Source organism: Anguilla anguilla, chromosome 16 (assembly GCF_013347855.1).
Source record: "Anguilla anguilla isolate fAngAng1 chromosome 16, fAngAng1.pri, whole genome shotgun sequence".
Classification (NCBI taxonomy): Eukaryota; Metazoa; Chordata; class Actinopteri; order Anguilliformes; family Anguillidae; genus Anguilla; species Anguilla anguilla.
The window spans coordinates 20,610,553-20,631,147 of record NC_049216.1 but is presented as its reverse complement, the minus strand read 5'-3'; the positions used below and the strand labels follow the sequence as shown (position 1 = coordinate 20,631,147).

At 37.8% G+C, this 20,595-nt stretch overlaps 1 protein-coding gene across 5 annotated transcripts in view; it reads right to left on the bottom strand.

Moving 5' to 3' along the window:
• LOC118214964 (phosphorylase b kinase regulatory subunit beta-like) overlaps positions 1–10,543 on the bottom strand; it is a 52,557-nt gene extending 42,014 nt beyond the window's left edge. For 4 of the 5 annotated variants that reach the window (XM_035395274.1, XM_035395278.1, XM_035395275.1 and 1 more), the window contains exons 1-4: positions 10,430–10,521; positions 5,663–5,749; positions 1,817–1,955; positions 314–413 (exon numbers count right to left, since the gene is read on the bottom strand). In XM_035395274.1, the coding sequence (XP_035251165.1) occupies positions 314–413; positions 1,817–1,955; positions 5,663–5,749; positions 10,430–10,493 (390 nt within the window). In that variant the 5' untranslated portion in view covers positions 10,494–10,521. Of the gene's footprint in view, positions 1–313; positions 414–1,816; positions 1,956–5,662; positions 5,750–8,166; positions 8,271–10,429 lie in introns of all 5 variants that reach the window. The other variant, XM_035395277.1, reaches the window with a different exon arrangement.
• Positions 10,544–20,595: the final 10,052 nt, after the last annotated feature.

The window sequence follows — 20,595 nt, the reverse complement described above, 5'->3', positions numbered from 1 at the left end:
GTAGAGCTAAAACAGTGGTTCTCAACCTGTAGCTCACAAACCACACAAGTTTGCATAACTGTGCAGGTCCACGTACAAGCTGATAAAGGCACTTTATTGTACAGTCAATTGACCTTAAAAAATTAACACGAGCAATCAAATCAGACGATAATGTACCAGACACCATCTGGGCCTTTTTAGTTTTAAGAATTTCAATGAAAATGAGTTATTAGTCTGCAAATCAGACGGCGCCATTTATGAAAATTTGTGGGCTGAGAACATTGAGTGTACACTGTAGATTGTCCTCTGACAGCCCCACATGTGCGGTCCTCACCTTGTCCGACTGTCGCATGTAGCAGTACAGGATCCCCCTCATGCACTTTATGGCCGAGTGCTCCAGCTCGTGAGTGCGACCCATGTCATCATCAATGCGTCTGCATGAGTCAGAAAACAGGCAGAAAATGGGAGGGGCGGGGCAAATGACATCACAAAGGCCTGGAAAACAGTATTAAGGCTAACTGACTGCTGGCCTTGCGTGCCAGTACATAAATGACACCTCAGGCTGTATTCTAACATGCTATAGGCTTTAATGTACCCTAGTCTCATTCATCTTTAATGGGATATTACTTATTGACCAAGTAATACTATTTTTAATGGACCCCAAGGAAATATATCCAATATGTAACAAATCAAGACTGTTTACTTTGCTTTTCATTACATTAAATGCCCATGCTGCAAGCAGAAATAAAGGCGATGTTTCGGTGAAGATTGAAACAGTATGCTTTTTTCTGTAGTCTATTTGCATGCAATTATTATTTTTAATTGTTATTCAAATGTTTCCGCTGAGGCAATCTGAGCAAAATTCATGATGTGTCATGCTCCCATAATAACAGAAGGATTTATCAAGATCAAGTGTCCTTGAAAACAACTCAGCCAAGCTATCACAGAAAGATGAGATGCATGGAGGAAAAAAAGCAAGGTTCATTGCTGGCTAGATTAATGAATCACACTGCCAAGAAATGTGTAGAAATAATAATTTGCACGTACACTGCAGTGAATATAATTGATGGGTGGACAGAAGGTACAAACGTTGAGTCAGGCCATAATTCTAACACTCATTAAACTGTTAAATATCCTTAATGTTTGTTGTTGGGTTAGAGAAACAAGTAAACTACAGACATTTCTGAGACAGATCAATAAGTATTCATGAATGTCCATTTGAATGTCCATGACTCAAAAGGAGAGAATATCCACTCCAGCATGTCCATATTGCTTGATTAATGCCTTAGCCATTCATTTGAGCATCATCCTGATTAAATTCCACTGCCAGTGCTTACCATGACTGATAACAGGCTCCTCTGATCAACCATACCTGTCCATGTTTACACTCACACTGCACAACTATAGTGTGCTCACCTCACAGCTGACTGAATGCTACTTCTGAGAGCTCTGTGTAGAACATAAGTAGAGTGCAGCACAGTAGCTTGCTAATCATCAGTGAATGTTACTGTCAACCTGTGCCAATAGTGAGATTGTAACACACTTTAATAAGGTAGCAAAACTGTGCAATGCTGGCAGTTGATATTTGAATAATCTAAGACTTCATGTGACTGTTGAGAGAGGTGATATATTTAATGGCATACAGTACAGGTGATGCATTTAGAAAGCTATGATGTAAGGCTGCAACTTACTTGTGCACTCAAGTGCAGATGACCCAGATGTAATGGTGACAGGGAGACATTTACAGATGTCAATTTAAGATCAAGCAGAAGAAAAAGAACATGACTTGAAGACAGTAAGAGGAGCTTGTGAACATTTAATGTGAACTGAGGCTGACCTGTATGCCAGAGCCAGGGCCCAGGCACTGGCTGCACAGTAGAGGGAATCTCGTACTTTGGCCTCTATGCAGTCAGAGTAAGTCTTTACAGGAAACAGGCCAGTTGTAGGGCTCTGGTAATTAAGGATGGTTGACTTCACTGGGTTGGGGAGGGGGGAGGGGGTATTGAGAGGAAGAGATAACACAAGAAAGGCAATCTGTAACTCAAATAAGTACAAACTGAATCACATTAGGTTACATAGATGCTAATATAGTCTCAAAAATATATGCAAAAAAATAAACAAACACATGCACACAGACACACACAGCCTAATAGTAAAGAAATAACTAATGTCCATGTCTGTTCACAGTTCAGTTTACAAAGCTATGAAAAAAAGTCTTATTCATGGATAAGCTTACACATTCCTCATGGGAAATATAATTAATGTCTGGGACATAATGTGACAAACCACAGGAAAATGGTTTGTCACATTAAATCTTTTCATCAGAACTACTTCCAAGAAACACATATGTGATTTCCGATGCGGAAACCATTTATTGCTCAATATTATTATATACTTATCTAACTATATTTAGTTTTGGCAGACTAAATGTTATTTTCATCCTCTAGTTAAATGATCACAACAGAAGAAACTGAGGTCATGTATAGTACTGCATCGATCTCTCCCTTGGCCAGAACCATTAGTAATGCATAATCTGCCTGAATGGTGCAGTAAATTTGTCATCGTCACATTAAGGCACGACAAACGAAAGAGACATTTGTTTTAAGCCCTTGTCAATTCAGAGAGACAAAGTCAGGAACACTTCTACAAGGAGGAAATGTGGGAGAATTAATCAGAATATCAGAAAATGAATCCACATCTGTGACTCAGCCAACATCCACACTTAAGGAGCAGGGAGGAACTGATGGCATCAGAATCTATTTATATGAAAGCATTTCAAATATACCTTAGAGAGGCCAGAAGTGCCTGCTATTGGATGAAATTCCACACAGCAGAAAACATTAAAGATCACATGTATTTACAGAAGATGTAGAGTGGGGGAGTGACTGTATGGAACTGTTCAGTATATAATCTGTCAGGAGTTGTAAAAATCTGGGCAAAATGTAAGCCTTAAATTTAAACTGTATGCCCTAAATAAGGTCTTGAAATATGAAATATATTTTTGAGAGTAGTGCCTAGCTGCTTTGGTTCCACATTCATATAACCCGTATGACTTAATTGGTGTGCATTTTGCATTTTATGTGAAACAGTTATGTTCAAACATTTCATGAAGCATATTCTCAGTTGAATTACAATATCTCTCTTCTGACTTTCTTTATACTTGTAATTGGCCCCTTGACTTGGAGGTTGTATTTATTTTTCTTTTTACCTATTTTCAATAAATGGCTATATGGTTAAAGACTGGGAGTTCATATGTGTCTCAAATCCTTTGGAAGTACGAATAAAATATTAACTTTATACACGATATATATTCAATAATCATACAAGTATTACAAATATAATCATAACCATTTCAGAATGCATTTTCCAGTTTGAGGATTCCTGTGGTGCATGCACATGTGCTTTGCATCCATGGCTGCTGCATACAACCTACCACAGCAGAGGCTGAGAATACACATAGTCTTACTGCCAGAGAATCAGTGATTGCAGGACGTTTACTTAAACCACAATCAGACAATCATCATGAGTACTTATTAACCCTTCATCCCCGTCATGAAGACATAAAGACCTGCATTTTACTCTTTTTGATGAGTTCTGGATTTTAAGAAAAAAGAAAAGGAAAAATCATAACCTATAATCATAAAAAATGTTTTGGTAGGGAAAAAGGGCACATAGTAAGGATATCAATTATGCATATAATATCTGGAGGGGGAATTGTTTCAGTGGTTACCTCAACTGGGAAATGAGAGGGTCATGTAAAAGTCAGCTTGAGTTCACAACGAAACACCACAGGCCAAAGATAAGGCAAATGACAGAAACATGTTTGGCCTACTTCTGTTACATTGAAAAATCCCATAAGATTCTTCTCAGTGTGGTATGACAGTACTCCAATGGTCTTAGGCAAACTGCACCACAATACTGTTACATCTCGTGCCATCTTAACAAGGTCCTGTTGACCTCACTCCCACTTACGACAGCCATTCTATGTAGTCTTTGCAACACTTCACACTTTTATTCAATATACACTGAATTAATTTGACATTGCCTGGGTCACAGAGATATAAGTAATGTCAAAGACAAAAAAATAATTACAATAGAGGGACCATGAAAGAAAAAGTTCTGCGATTCGGTTTTTGTCATTATGCAACCATAAATCACGCTGCTTTTTCAGACCTTATCCACTCCCAGGTTTCATCTACTTGGCTGTGTTTTTATTTATTTCTTTTTGTTTTAGCCTTCTCATTACAACCTTGGTAACCAATATAATGTCTCTGATGCTTTCTGTGAATAGCATTCCTGAAACCAAGCTTCAGGTATGAGCAGCGAATTGCATTCAGTCCAATGAATGAACTTTCTTCCTCTTCTCACCCCCAGGAAAACACGGCTTTTAATGATAGAACGTTGAACAAAGAACAAACATGAGCTTTACCGAGAGCAGACAAAACTTTCTCATTATCAAGAACAGACATGAATTGATGTTTCTGCCCAACAATTCCAAATATATTCAAAACAACTCCATAATAACATAACATATTCATATAAGCAATTTATTTGCAGACACAAACAAATCCAAGCATTTTGTAACCAACATATGTGTAGACCTAAATACCACATATCAGAATAATTCCCACCCACCTGTAAAGACTGCTCTATATTTCAAAATGCAGAGCTTTGCAGTGATGCGGTGTACTGCTTTATAACACTAAGGGGAAAACTGGTGGAGAATAACATGAGGATGTGAGACTTCTTGAAGTTTCAATCCAAAACTATTAAGTTGTTTGTATTAGAGGCTGCCACAGGAAAATTTAGAGTAGACAATAAAGATAAGATTATAAAAAATTTCAGCAGGACAGTCTCATATATCCAGTTACCTCAACCCATAAATTTAATGATACATCCTCTACCTGAGATGTTTTTCCCCTACATTAACCAGCAAACCGCAAATTTTATTTTTTTGTTTATTTATGAATTTATGGCACAGATGCACTGTCAAATACGACAAACGTAACATTTGTTTTTTTTCAAAATAATAAAAAACATTAACAGAGCACAAAAAGGCATTCAGTATTTCAGTTTGCAAGCAAGCTTTAATAGGTTTGAAACAATCAGGTTTATGACATAATTAATTGATGATAAGAAACAGGAGACATTAAAAACCACAGAGCGAGGACAGATTGGTGTTAATGGCATAAAGCAGCCAGACTGAAATCACTGACACTAAACATAATTCACTGCATACAACTGACCAAAACAAAGTCACACATCAGGCGCACATCACTGTGTCCATAACATTCCATAGGGCTCTCAGACGGCCAATACGACTTATAAGCAGTCATCTGTGTAACACTAGAGAGATCTGTAGCCTTTGAGCAAACAGTGAGTCAAAACCATTTACAATATCACCTGCATATGATGCTGGTGTCTTTGCATCCTGATGTGAAAGGCCACTGAGGTGAAATCAAGCAGTTCAGCAATAGATTCAATTAAAAACTGTTGAAATGTTTGACCTCTGAAAGAACATGGAGAAAGTTCAAGGGGCTTGGCCGACAAAAATAAAAAATGTGTGAAGGCAGACTTCAGAGGCAACTGTCCAAAGTGTAATTATCGCTTACATTTTAGGCATTTCTTCTCTTTTTAAATAAGGCCAGTTCCCTACCATTACACCATATTGCCTATTGCTTACCGGCATTGTAGTACCGGTCCAGCTTCTCCCACAGTGGCTCATCTTCCCGATGGAGAAAGGAGAGTTTGAGTGGTTCATAGATGGATCCTGGAGAAATAAAAACAGAAATCATTGCTCTGTTCAGTCATTTGACTGGGAGATTCTCTCACACAGCTTGTTTGAGGGTAGTCATTTGCATTTTGTTGTTACATCGCTGCCTTATGGTGAAAGGCATTTAAATTAAGTGCACAAAGCATGTTGTCCCAAAACTACTTACAAAAACAATACTTGAACATAACAACATTGATGTTCCAATAATGTGACGGGTCTACAAGACGTTCTCAAAACAAAAAGCATTCATAGGTCTATGAAATTTATCAGTAAATGCCACTGCTGCAAAGTTCCATAAATCACTGTGTTTTTCCCTACTCTGGAGTCCATGCAATTTTTGAGCAGAAATTAAATGTGAGATTAAACAGTCACATGACTTCAGGAACATGTCTATGATGAATAAACACTTATATTGTTCAAACGTGAGCACTCGATTCAAAAGGCACGATTCTGTACGTGCAGGGCAGAAAAAATAAGTAATTTTCCTACCATTCGCAGTGGAAAATTACAGACATGTGATGTTGACATTCAGTGAAATGAATAAAAAAGTGAGATAGGATCAAAAGCAACCAACAACAAAGCATGCAGTCGCAGAGAGCCATTACTCCAAATGCCTTCATCAGAGCTACCATTGCAGAGAGAGCATTGTACAAACTGTGATTACAAATAAAGGAAGGGAACAGTGACTCCAAATAATCAAACCTGCCACCAGCTAATTTGCCTGTTATTCTTGGCAGAGGAAATTTTTGAAGAAAAAAGAATGATAATTTGTTGGACCAAATTTATTTCAGACACATGTAAGTTTGGAGCAATTTGCATTTTAATGGAATCGAACGTGGCTCAACACTTAAGGCAGCGGAACTCATGTAAGGACAGGAAAATCACCATAATTTTCATCAGCTTTTAAAGAGCAGGGACAAAAGCATCACTTTTAAGATTGCTCTGTAAAGCAATGTAGCTGGAGTACTGAAAATAAAGGCTTCTTCTATTCTGCAAGCAGCTTGTTTTGATGGAAAGCTAATATACCCATAATTCAATGAAATGGTTGATATAAATAATATCAATCATATGTATGGAAAAAGTGGTCCAGATATTAGAGATATGTATTTAAGTTGACAGAAATAAACTAAGCAGTCACACATACATAGTTGCAAGAAAAAGTTTATGCACCCTTTCGGAATCACCAGGAATTCTGCATTAATTAGCTACTCATAAAATATGGTCTGATTTTCATCTAACTCACAATTATACAAACACAATCTACTCACCCCCTTAAAACCCACTTAGAAACCAAGGCTTTTTGTAAGAACCCCCCCCCCCCCCCCGCCTATTAAATAAACCCATTACTGTATAAAAGAGTATACAGTAGGGGGTGAGTGGATTGTGTTTGTATAATTGTGAGTTAGATGAAAATCAGACCATATTTTATGAGGGGGCGACATAGCTCAAGAGGTAAGACCGATTGTCTGGCAGTCGGAGGGTTGCCGGTTCAAACCCCGCCCTGGGCATGTCGAAGTGTCCTTGATCAAGACACCTAACCCCTAACCCCTAACTGCTCTGGCGAATGAGAGGCATCAATTGTAAAGCGCTTTGGATAAAAGCGCTATATAAATGCAGTCCATTTACCATTACACAATACAGACATGGTTCAAAACCTGAAATAAAGGGCACATTTGCACCAAAATGAGCACATCCCTGATCCTACGGGGGTCTCACTCAGTAAACATTCTTGCATCAAACTGTGAGGAGTCTAAGCTTTACAACGGTATGCAGGTTATAGTGATGGCTGCACCTTGAGTCAATGACAGATAAAAGCAATAATTTAAGAGAATGTTATTGTTTGACACTGCCGTCTAATTTCATGGCCATTGGGTTTTAAGGACTGAAACAAAATTCATGTTTGTTAATGCTCAATTCAGAGTCCAGACATTAACCCAATTGAGATGTTGTGGTCTGAGCTGAAGAGGGATTTTCATGCAAGAAATCCCAGAAATATCAATGAACTGAAGCCATTTTGTAAAGAGGAATGGTCTAGAATTCCTCCTAACCGTTGTGCAAGTCTGATCAGCAGCTACAGGAAATGTTTGGTGGAGGTTATTGCTTCTCAAAGGAGGTCCTACCTGTTACTAAATACAAAAGTTCACAATTTTTTTTCCAGTCTCAACTGTGAATTGAGACTGTTAAACAATGTGTTCAATAAAGACATAAAAAGTACAATTGTTTGTGTGTTATTAGTTTAAGCAGAATGTGTCCATTACTTTATCTTGACTTGTCTATTATTGTATTTTGACTTGGATTAAGATCAGACCACATTTAATAAGTAAATAATACAAAAATCCAGGCAATTCCAAAGGGCTTACAGCCTTGTCCTTGCAACTATATAGCCTATAGGCTACATATTACTGACCACTTACCATATCTTTGAAGTTTATGGATGCCGGAAACCTCATTTGCTGAGCGGGCCATTTTCAAAAGTTGTAGTATAGGGCAAAGATCATTCAGCAAAACTACAAAACTACTGCAATTCAAATGGTTAGTAAGGCATTAGGAAATCAACAAGGAATTACATAGCAAGCACACTCAGCATGGTTAATTCAGAGATGGTCATTTACAGCACCGCACAGCAGTTTAATGCATGTTTCCAGTCTTTACATCAGGTTCTCTCATTTTAGGCTTTGCAAACTGCAAAGGGAGAAGGAGATGTGCGTATTGTTGAGTTAAAGTGTTAAAAATCTGTTTCTCTGAATATCATAATCATTATAGCCTAACTGTTTTGGGATTCCAGTTTTCACAATAAAATTGATCTGAACATAAGTCAGCCTAATTAAATTAAAATCCCCAGGGTACACATATGGACACGCAAAGCACATACAGGCTTATTTATACTAGCCTGCTACACAGATCCAAGCTATTTCAGTGAGTGCTTTCTCATAAAACCTTTTAAATATCAGTAATTGATTGTCTTAAACTATCTTCAATTTCAACATTTGGCATGTGTAAAAAGTCTAAGTACAGTCTTTGTTGAAATGACCTCTTTAATCGGATTGACTAAATATTACGTTGAGCAGAAGGTGTAGTAATTGGTTGGAATGAAAACCCATACACTTTCGGCCATCCGTGGCACATGGCTGGGCACTATTGTACTAGAGGACACAGAGGTGGCAGCTGTTATTTTACTATAACAGGAGCTGCGGCATAATTATAAGAAAGGGCTCTAAAGTGAAGGGCTCAATGAGGAGTACTCGAGTGATAAACCCAGAAACTTTAACTTTAGTACTCCTCAAAGTGTAGCTTACTACACAAGTACACAAAACATAGACTAGCTATTCTTAAAACTGCATCTGGGTATAGGTATTTGGCATTTTTAAAGCTATTCAGCCAGCAAATGCATTGTGGACATGCATACATTTCTCTACTTGGTGCAGTGCAGTGTTGTATGTTAGTTTGTTGTCTAGTTTATTAATTTATTTAATGTATAAACTAATTATGAATTTTTAATGTAAACATTCTAATCTTGTTCAAGCATAGCCTATCAATTGCCCTGAAAATCCCCCTGACCTCAATGTGAAACCAGATCCTCACAAGACTGTGGTTGGAGTCGATCACAAATTAACAGACAACATTATCAGGTATTTTTATTTTTATTTTTTAAATGTAAAAGTAAAATAAGAATGCCAAAGAGAAAGGGCCCGACAACTTTTCAACCAGTGGACCTCAAGTTCACCCCTGGGGGCCCCCTGTGTATGCTGGTTTTTGTCCCAACCACAACTGCCATCCCCAGATTTTAACAAGCTTATGTTTTGAGAGATTATGTATTTATTTATTTAAACAACATCAGGTCAGAAATAGCCATGCTTGCCATGAAGAATAAAAGTCCCAAATTCACACCAAGCAAGAGTGCATGATTGCATAAAGAGAGGTACTACAACAATAAATTAATCAAATTAAAGACTGAGGTGAATCAACAGGCTCTGAAAGTGTGTATGGCCACTACAACAAACCATTTGGTAAATAATGAAGTATTCGAAGACAACAAAAAAAAGTCATAACAAGCCAAACCAGCATTATGTTAACACGTTCAAGGAAAAATAAATAAATACGAAAGAACTAAAAATACGTGTTCAACAACTTTGATTGGGCAAGAGGTTCGACAGAACGGAACTTGAGAATTAACCCCAGCTCAACACAACTGCAAAGCAGCAGCCGAGCTAACAACATACGCTCTGCGAACATTGGGCGACGTCCCTATGGTCCCATTACAGCCAGGACGTTGGACTTGTAGAACCTTTAAAAAGTCCTAGCGAGGTGCCAGTTTGTTTGATATGATTAACGTTATTTTGCAGGATTCATGCTAGCTAGATAGTTTAGAGTTTGAATATTTTTACGGTCTATGACACTGGATTGTGAAAGACATTCTGCTAAAATGCTGTGCAGACAAAATTCAGCTAGGCAAGAGCTACTATGGAGAGCTAAAAACAGAGCCTGAACTTTATATGACTGACCTTTACATGATCAGCCCACCATCTCCGTGAAGCAAGACAAATTCGCAGCTGTTTGTTTAGCTTATTTGATATAACTAGGGCAGACACGTAATTTAAACAATGACGTGAATCATACATGCAGTATACGGGTGAAGTAATATGTACAACAGCATGCATTTCCGCTAACAATTCCAACCTGAACGTTTTGATCTGGTTTTGAACTCCAACAGCTTCCAGCCGACATCCGCCAAGTTAGCCATCTTTACTGAACACAACTAATAATAATAACACAACGCGACACATCGTAAAGTACCGCGCGCTGTGATGTCACATCAGCTGAGCTATTTTGAACGGATGTTTTTTTTTTTTTTCACCGTCTGTGTTTCTAACACTTATCAAACCCACACCGCTTTACTATATTTTACATTTAAAAATGACTGGGCCATGCCATTCTAATCTGTTCTTAATGAATGAACCACAAACCTTAATAGAATGTTGCCACTCTCCACGCTGCCGTAAAACGTTTCGTGGTACATGTAGTGAAGTACAAATTCAGTTAACATTAGATGTGGACGATATGTTTTGATTCCTTTCGTAGTGTTTTGAGTTGGACCTCATTAGAGTTATCGCTCTTCAAGATGTAACGGCTGATTTGTTCGGGTCCGAATGTCATGGCACAGTTTCTGCATTTGGGGATTCTAATTTTGACGAGAAAACTGATATTTCTATCTTTAGAGAACGTTGGTATGGTGTTGGTAACTGTCCGTGTAAGCGTACCTTGATGCAAATGGAGAACGTTTAATTTCAGTTGATATTTATACTGTTTCTGTTTGTTAGACTGATTGATAAAAGCTAATTAGCTGTCAGCAAAATAATTTACTCATGGGTTAAGAAAGTTGGCTCCCAGATTCATTGTTGCTAGACGTCAGTTACAACCGTACAACTGAAACTTTAAACCATGTATATGGTCCCTGCCAGAGGTGGGTAACCCGGCTTCAAAGAGTAAAAAGACTGACCATGTATTTGCTCCACCACCATGCACTAAACCAAGTGATTCTAATTAGCATAACTCTTCACCATGGTAGGAGAACTAATTATTGTAATCAGCTGGTTTAGTGCATGTTGGTGGCGCAAATACATGGTCAGTCTTTTTACTCTTTGAAGCCGGGTTACCCACCTCTGGTTTCTGCACATTCTATGTTCACAGTTTCCACACAATATTCCTGGCAGATTTGAAAGCCCACTAATTTAAGTCAAAAGTGTATCTAACTAAGGAAGTAATCCCAAGGTCATAATCATTACCTGAGGTTTTAAGGATACATTGTAGGGCATGATTGACAGGATGGTCATGGATCTTTGATGTAATGTATTAGTGATTCTGTCATCAGTAGCTTAGATCCTGGTGATTATGATGGAGATTCCCAGATGGATTACCTCATCACAACTCATACCAGGAGCAAGGGTGCTGGACAGACTACCATCCATGTTTTTTTGGGGAAATAATCAAACTTTAGGTACAAATATCCATTCAAGTGTTGTCACCCTTTTCATGGCACCATTAATGGTTTAACCAAAGTTAAACAAAGACGTTAAAAGGCCAGAGAAAAGCTTTGTGTTGAAATAAAGGTGTATGCATGATTGTATGTGCTGCACTTTAATTTAATTTAGCCTAAATGAGGAAAATAAAAGCAAGTGACCAAAGATGCACACTAATTTGTATGTTAGTGCTGTTGTTTAATAAAAATGCAGACTTTCTTATTGGCATATATAAATGTGAAGGCTGAATTGAATAAGACTTTTGTGGATGAACTGCTTGTAATGGAGTACGTATCAGTCCCTTATAACAATGAAGAGGAGAGCTGAGGGGGTTCTTTGGTGACAGGATGACTACCTTAATGACTACCTTAATGGCAAAATAGTTTAGTGCGGATGTCTATCCATGCCACCCTATGATTCCACTGGTTGAAGTATTTGTCTCCTCTTCCTTATTTTTGTGGAAGAGCTGGAAGATCTGTTTAACACAGTCCTGTACCTGGCTTATGTGACCCTGTACTTCACAGCGTTCTGAACTTGCAATCGCAAATTAAATAAACCACAAATCCTCTGAAGGTTTCAAATGGTCAAGACACTGTTTTATGCACATTTTTAAAGATGCTTTTTATGATTTGTGCAATGAAAATAATTGCACCTTTGGGAAAGCTGTGAAAATAAAAATCATGGTAAAGGAACTTGCTTATAGAATTTGCCAATACACACTATGCCATTGGTCCTTCCTTGGTTTGCTAATCTGTGGGTCCCTAAGTGTTCTTCAAGACCCTTACAATCGGATGGTAATGTAACAATTTTCAAGTTGAGAGAGTTTCCCATTTTTTTAACCAGTGAATAAATCTCTTTCATCCTCTGGATTGTAACCTATTGCTTTCCAATATGTCACTCCCTTACCTGCTCCTTAAAAAAGATTAATCTCAGCTCTCCAAAATCTGAAAATCCTTGGATATGTTGCCCTGTGGGATAATCATCCTATATTTTTGAGCTCCAATATACAAGCTGCTGGGAAAAAAATAAATAAAACTATATTTTATTGATCACTTGATTTAATTTTTTTCCCTACAAGTCTGCATGCCTTGCCTGAATCGGAACATTCGGATTTATAAAACCGGTTGTATCAGGACAGTTTTGGATGCAGGATTCTACCAGAGTGAATACCGTGCCTCCCTGCATACTGGTCTTCCTCACTTGCGAGACAATACTAAGATGCGATGATGTTTGATGTGAGCTGGTATGACTTGAGGTGTTCCTTCTTCTTATCTAATGACCATGGCTGCTCAGAAAGAGCTTACTCCCTGGATTTCACTCACAGCAGGCCCGGCTACCATATCTGTTGGGCACCTTCAAAGTGTCACCTTCACTTATAGCGACTGCGTCGCCTTGCGTCCTCCCAGCATGAAAATTATGACTACTGCATGCATTAAGCGGGATCCATTTTTATCTGTGGCAAAACACAGCTGCCGCTTCCTGCCGACACAGCCGAGGCAGATGAAGCAGGGCTCAGAAATGATCTGGAAAGCGTCCTGATTCTGTGGAAAATGGGCCGCTGCTCTGCAGTTGGCAGCACTGAAGAATAGAGCTTTCTAAATCTGTGCAGCTGTAGAGAAATTGCTGTAGATTAACAACCCTGAAGGCTGCTCTGCAATTATAGCTGTTTATGCAGAGCTTTTTTTATAGGGTTTGGGGAGAAAGGGTGCAGGGTGGGGGTTGCAATTTTAACAAAATTAAAAAGTTAAAATTCAAAGTTCAGAGTGGTAAAAGTGCCTAAACAATTAGGCGTGTTTGATTTTGCTTTTAAAGGTGACCGACAGGCTGCATGTATGTAGACATACAGGCATGTTTAGGTAACAGGACTTTTGGTCAGGTCAGTTACTGCAGTCTCTGCAGTTTTCTCTGGGAAGTTTGCTAGAACTACAGCGACTAACAGCACATTGATAAGAAATTGTCAGGTGTAATATGGGTCTGATTGTGGGAGAAAATATATCACTTTTTTAAGGGCACTGACAATTTGTCCTGCAATGTGGGCAACGTGAACATCAGGAATGCTTGGCAGTATATAATCAGTGACTGTCAGTGACTCGTTTTAGCCAATCAGTTTTTCTCTGTGAAGGCCAGTATATTTGATTTAGTTGACAGCACACAGTAGCTCACCCATTTTGATGGTTCATGAAGTATCACACTCCCATCACTATTTGAGCCTCAGCTTTAGCTCACTGTTTGTGTGAAAATGATGCACTTTTGGTCTTATAAATTATTACTTTTTCATTTATATAGCCTCAGCCCCTGCACATCACTAATATACAATAAAAAAAGTAATAAAACCAGTAGCAGATATTTGGTGATTACCATGTCCAGCCCAATACTTTATTTCTATTTTAAAAGTTTTATATTTGTCTTATTATTAAAATAATCCCCATGCTTTGATACGTGCACACATCAGATGATAACATATTAGCAATATTTAAGAGAACATCTTCCACTCTGTTATCAGCTTCACTGGCTTTTCATCTTACAGATTGTTGTCTGTGGAGAAATGGCAGGTTTCTTTGCACCTTCATTAAATTCTCTGGAAGGATGTGTTAGTTACTGAAAAACAAAAAGTGAAGGGGTTTGAGCAAAGGTCCCGCCAAAGTCGTGGCTCCAGTTTCAGTCATGTGCGAATATTTGTGTCGAGACCTTGACTGTGCTTATCAGCTGCTGATAAAATATCTGAAATTGCTTCCCCTCTTGTGTCAAGGCTTCATTTAAGTTTTAAATTGGAGTGTCCAGGAGCCCTTTCCTGTCGCTGTGTAGAGACTTTTACTTTCACGAGGATTTGCCATGCAGGTGCAGGTCAAATAATATTGCAAAAGACACTGACTAGTGCACAAACGCTATCAAGCTTTTCCGAATGGGCTAATGCAGGCATGTATGAATGAATAGATTATTATAGGCATTGCTGATTAACATCGTACTGCTAAGTTTAAACTAATATCACTTACACTGGAGGAGTAAAGGAAACCTTGGAAGAAAATTAGTTTGTATCATCAATCTTAGAAATGTACCCTGTGGAAAATCTGATTTTTAACTTAAAGCTATTTAAAAATATCTAAAATTTAAAGATATCTAAAATCTTTTTTTGCATCATGATAGGTTTTGCACAGCCTTGGTAATGGAATGTAGGCCAAAGTAATATGTTTATAGAATGTGGTAATAGAAAAACTATTGTAGAAAAAATAATTATATTACTTATTACAAATGTGTGCATAGATAATAATTCAGTGGGACTGGTTGCTAAGCAGCGTGCCTTTACATTACAACCTCTTAAAACAGTCAATTTTGTCGGAATGACAAGATAATTGTTATGTCGTATGTGTTGTAAGGAAAACAGATTTGCAAAATTAAGCTGATACTGGAGGGGGAGTTCATTAAAAAAATTATGGCAGATGAAAATTACAGCTCAGAAAGTTCTGGAAACTGTCTCAAAGCTAACTATTTCACATAATAACAATAATAATAATAATAATAATGTCTGAGACGGACGTCAGTCAGGCAGTGAGAGGGGGTCACTGACTGAGAGAGGGGAAAGGACACAAAAAGAAGATTGCCATGCATCTGCCCAAAAAAATGATGATCTTGTGCTTCTCAGAAACTGGATGGTAAACTGAGACGAAGGAATGAGTCTGCAACTCATGGATATGCAGCTTTATTGTGACGACAACCATGTCTTCATCAGAGTCAAAACCAGTTTGTTTGCAATAAAGCTGTATATCCGTGAGCTAGACTTATTGTTTCATCTCAGAGGGAAAAGGACATCAGAATTAAGAATGACGTATGAATTAAGGCTTGTTAAGCCTAGAATCTACACAACATATGACATGGGATTTAGACTTCCTGTCTGATGCCTTGGTGAAAGGGTAAGGACTGGGGGCTGAGCCCCACTTGAGTTAGCAACAACCATGCCTGGAAGGTTTCCAGAAGCTTCTGTGGGTATCTTAAATTTCCTTTAGTAGACAAAAAATGTTAGCTTGGGCTGAAGTGCCTGTTCTTATGGAAATGTGCTCACATTGTAACGTTATAATAATGCTGTAAAACTAGAGTTCAATCATTGATCAGGAGGGTTTGTAAGGCTTCTTTTGTCACTGTGTGGAGAATATTGTGAGGGGAATATCAGTAACATCTCAAAAGTGCAAGGTAGAAGTAAGAATCCAATGAGATAAGAACTATAGGGATATGGTGCAGGTCCATGGTGATGTTCAATGTAGATGATTGGTACCAGTTTAACTCCAAGAAATTACCCAGAAACTCTCTTCTATGCAAATGGAACTCTTATGTACTTTTCTGTTGAGCCTGGTGACACTAGTATGGTAGTTGCTTTTCCTGATTGTCCTAAAAATATTAAAAATGTATGACTCTCACCTGCAAAATACAGCTAAAACTGAAGTCATACATTTTCATATTTTATTGATTACATTTAAAGCACTAATGGACTAGGCCCCGAGTATGTTTCTGTGTTACACCCTGTCAGCCAAAACAGATCCTCTGATATTCAGGAAAGGCTTTTCTTTATGTCCCCATTACACAATTTAAAACCAGTGGTTCTCTTGCTTTCTCTGTCCAGGTGAAGGCTCAGCATGAGAAGCGCTGTAAAGATGTTGTTGTTGTTATTATTATTATTATTATTATGATTATTATATGTACTCTGGTATTGCATGGTGAATGTTGTGTATTATATTAATTGTAGTTGCAGTAAGAAAGAATCACTGTTTTCTCTCCTGATGAAAATAATTCTGACCCTTCCTTCATACTTAGTCAGGTAGTACCATTGCTAGTACCTTTTTCATCATATTCAGAAGCATTCATGATGGTGTTTCTGTAGCCAGATGAGCAATGATGGTGTCACAGTCATATGCCATCTTTGTTTAAACATTTCAAATGTGTGGGACAAATATGTTTCCTAAATGTGAAACAAAAAATATGATTACCTACAACATGATTGTATCTTCATTCTATTTTGCATAGGTTAATATGAATGCCCAGATGTGAAATTTAAATGTCTGTGTTTATGTTTGTACTAAAATGCACAGAATGTTCTAACAAAGGACCAACCACAGGCTTGATGTTTAAACAGTAGGCCAACAAGTTCTGGCAGTCTATCAAAGAGAAAGTAATTTAATTTACATTGATAAACACTTGGTTTTCTTTTTTTCTATTGTTATTTATAAATCCGGTATAGAATACTAATAGAAATTGTTGGCTTCTGGATACATGATGATAACTATGTGACAGAGCTAGTTCCTAATCTCCATGCACTGTTAGCCCCCCAATAGCAGAACATACAATTTAATACAAAAGTATTTGGGACAGTGACACAATTTTAATAGTTTTTGCTCTCTACTCCAACACACTTTATTTGACATAAAACAATGCATATGAAGTTAAAATGCAAAAAAACATTTGAAGATTCCAATATCTGGGTACATTTACTGTTTAATTAATCAGATTCATGTTGCAATATTATGTCATTTTTATTTCTCTTTTTTTGTCATTAACAAGTAATAGTAAATCAACAGAAATGTAATGATCATTAGACAATGCAAAACAAAAATCTTTGCATTAATATACACAACTGCATTAATATACATATGAATTCCACCAAAGCCCAAAGGTTGTATCAGTAATGTGCTGTTGTTTTGTTGTTGTTTTTTTGTAATTTTTTTTTACCGATTTACACTGCAGCACTGCATTCTTCAATGGTATCTAAAACCATGCCTTAGGAAAAGATGACTTGTTTACAAAGTCCCATTCCTTTGCATAAAAAAGGCTCTGAAAATAGGTGCCTCGGATCTAACAAAGCCATGTTTGTGTTGCCCAGGGCGAATGCCTTTTGAGCCTCAGTTCCGGGTAAGGTGGAAGGCAGTTCCACTTTGAGTAGGATATGAATTCCTTATTAGTAAGCTTGCTATAGAAAAATATGAACAAAAGTGGAAACTTGTAACCTACCTTTTGTAATGGCACAGCAAAGCAAATTTGTCGTAAAACAGCTTCTGGTTTTCTAGGGGAAATGCAGTTTACCATTAATCATTTTAATTTTTTTTTCCCCATGCTATTATTAATTTTCAGAACAGACACCCCAGTCCTCTCCAGTGGACATATATTTTAGTAGATGTGCTCTATCCGCTGTTACAGTATCCTATTGGCTGTGACATTGATTCCACTCTTCAGGAAGATCTGCTCTACACATTATATTTTTTACACTAGTCCAACAAAAGCCTTCTTTAAAATGATCTGTTATGAGAGTGATGATCCCATACAGATGATTGGTCTTTATTCCTTTATTTCACAAAATACCACCTTCAGAAAGACCTTGGTAATTATTATTTTTGATCATATGAATTGTGTAACTAGTGTAATAGTTGGATAACCTTTTGCATACATATGGATCTGGTTTGACTATGAGCTTGGTTCGGCACAGACAGCATGGGGAAGTTCATTTGTTAAATGTAGATGGCATGGCAGGGAGAGGCAGTGGGATGTCTCTGGTCTCCATATGCTGTGTTTAATTTGGTTAATATGCTGTATTGACTGCTGAAACTCTCACTGTGTTCATGTTCCAGTTGGCACCAGAGTTCTTATTGTAAAACGTCTTCACTTTTGGACCATATGGCATTGAAAAGACAGTTAGACATGTTGAGAGAAATGGATGTTGTTGAAAACTAGGGTATGACATTGTTGATGGTAGCAGTTATATCCCACAGCTTGGAAGAATCAAATGAATGATACTGAACCAGAGTTTCTTTTTTTTTTAATGGGAAAAAAAAAACGTTTTTAATTAAGTGAAATGTAGAATACTTGTATTTTAACCTAAGGTTCAGTCACATAGGAAGTGAATCAGGTCCGTTATAGTTCTCATGACTGAATGCTGTTCCTGGAACTATACAGTCATCCTCCATGGGATTTCCACACTCTGAGGGCAATTAAAAAAAATATATAAACTTTTTTCCCAGGAGGAATCTTTCAGTGCCAAATACAGGTGTATGTGGATTTAACATATAATGGGAAGGAACATTGAAACAAGCCCATGTTTGACAGCCCTATCTCTATTAATTCTCTCTCACGCTCATGCACACACTCACCCACTCACACAGTTACTCACTCACTCACTCACTCCCTTCCTATTTTGCACTACTAGAGTAGCCAATTTGAGTGCTGCCATGTATTCCCACATCAATCGAATGTGCCCTTGTTTGTGTATAGTTACTAGCTCTCTTGAGAACAAAGGTTGAATTGCAAGCATAGTCAGGGCAGGAAGTAGTGCACATGTACATTTTTTAACCTTTAACTGATAAAATTCAGATGATTGACGGCATTCTTGTGCCAATTTGTTTCTCAAATATGAAAATGTGTGTTATATTTCTTATTAGGTTTTGTGTTTTGAAAAATGATTAGCAATTTCTCAAATTTATTTTGTGCACACAGAACCATTGGTGTCTTCTTGTTATTCAAAGATGAATAAAACTATTGCTAGTATCCCAGTCCCATTTTACATTACAGGCAGTTAGCAGATGCTCTTGTCCAGAGCGACTTACTGTGGCAACATCAAATGAATGATAAGCCCAAAATACACCTGTCCTCATATTTTGAAAAAGCAAGTAACAGCAAGTGACTAAAAGCATGGATAATAGTCGCCTGAATCACAGGAGAATATGCTGCAGGAGTGGCACAGGGACTTCTGTAGACATTCCAGTAAGCATTCCATATTTGGAAGAAAGAAAAGGGAAACTGGAAAAAAAAGAAAAAAAAACGGATCGCATCACTGTTTATTGTTTATTGATTTTTATGCTTCTATACAGAGTTGAAACCATGAGGCTGTAGACTTGTTCATGACAACAGACCTTGAAGTCAGTACAGGAAGAGACAGAGAATAATGGGTGGAGGAGTCCTGCTATCACACTAAGGGTGAAGCCACACATTCTCTGACGAGAAGCTAATTTCTTAGGCGATGACATCAGCTCCATTTTCAATGAGAAGCAATTCTTCATGTCCACAAGATATGTTGGGGTAGCTGGTGTTGCGAGGAAAGCTGGCGAAGTGACCAGAAGGACAGGGAACATGATGCAGTAACCAATCAGATTGAAGATCTGATGTGTAAATAGCCCATTTCAAATTGTATTATGCCTACTAGCAACTGATTGTGGGAGGCGAGAGTGATGCCAGGTGATCTCGTTGGAAGATGTGTGGCTTCACCCTAAAGGTGCCAGTATACTTAGAAAGAGACGGAACTTTTCAAATGAAAACTCATTTCAAACAAGAGATTAACAAAAAGACTTGGTGTTTTCAGTTTGTACATGTAGTGTGTGCAAGCCAGCGTGAACTGTTCAAAAGCAGGTCATAAACAGCTCACCAGTTTGCAGACCCTGTCTGAAATTGGTCCATCCAAATATCACATTGTTGGCTCCATCACGGTTGACCGGCCGGGGGGGCAGAGTTCAACTTTATTTTTCGGTTCATCTCATTACTGTACTGTTCCATGGTTACGTTGTTGTGGTCGTGACCAGAATACTTGTGAGATGAGCAGGGTTGTTGAAATCATGCAAGGATAACATGGTCTTTACGATCAGGGATTTTAAAGACAACAAAATGTCTAAAGACACAAAATTTCAATGAAAAATTATCCTGAGTTGTGTAAAGCATCTGTGCGACAAGTTTTGCAACTTAAAACGAAGAACATGGAGTGCATATTGAGTATACTGACAACGGTGTTAAACTACATGTTCACCAGCGATTCTTTTTTCAAAAGTTATTATGTTGTTTGGTTAGTTAGTACTGCCTACT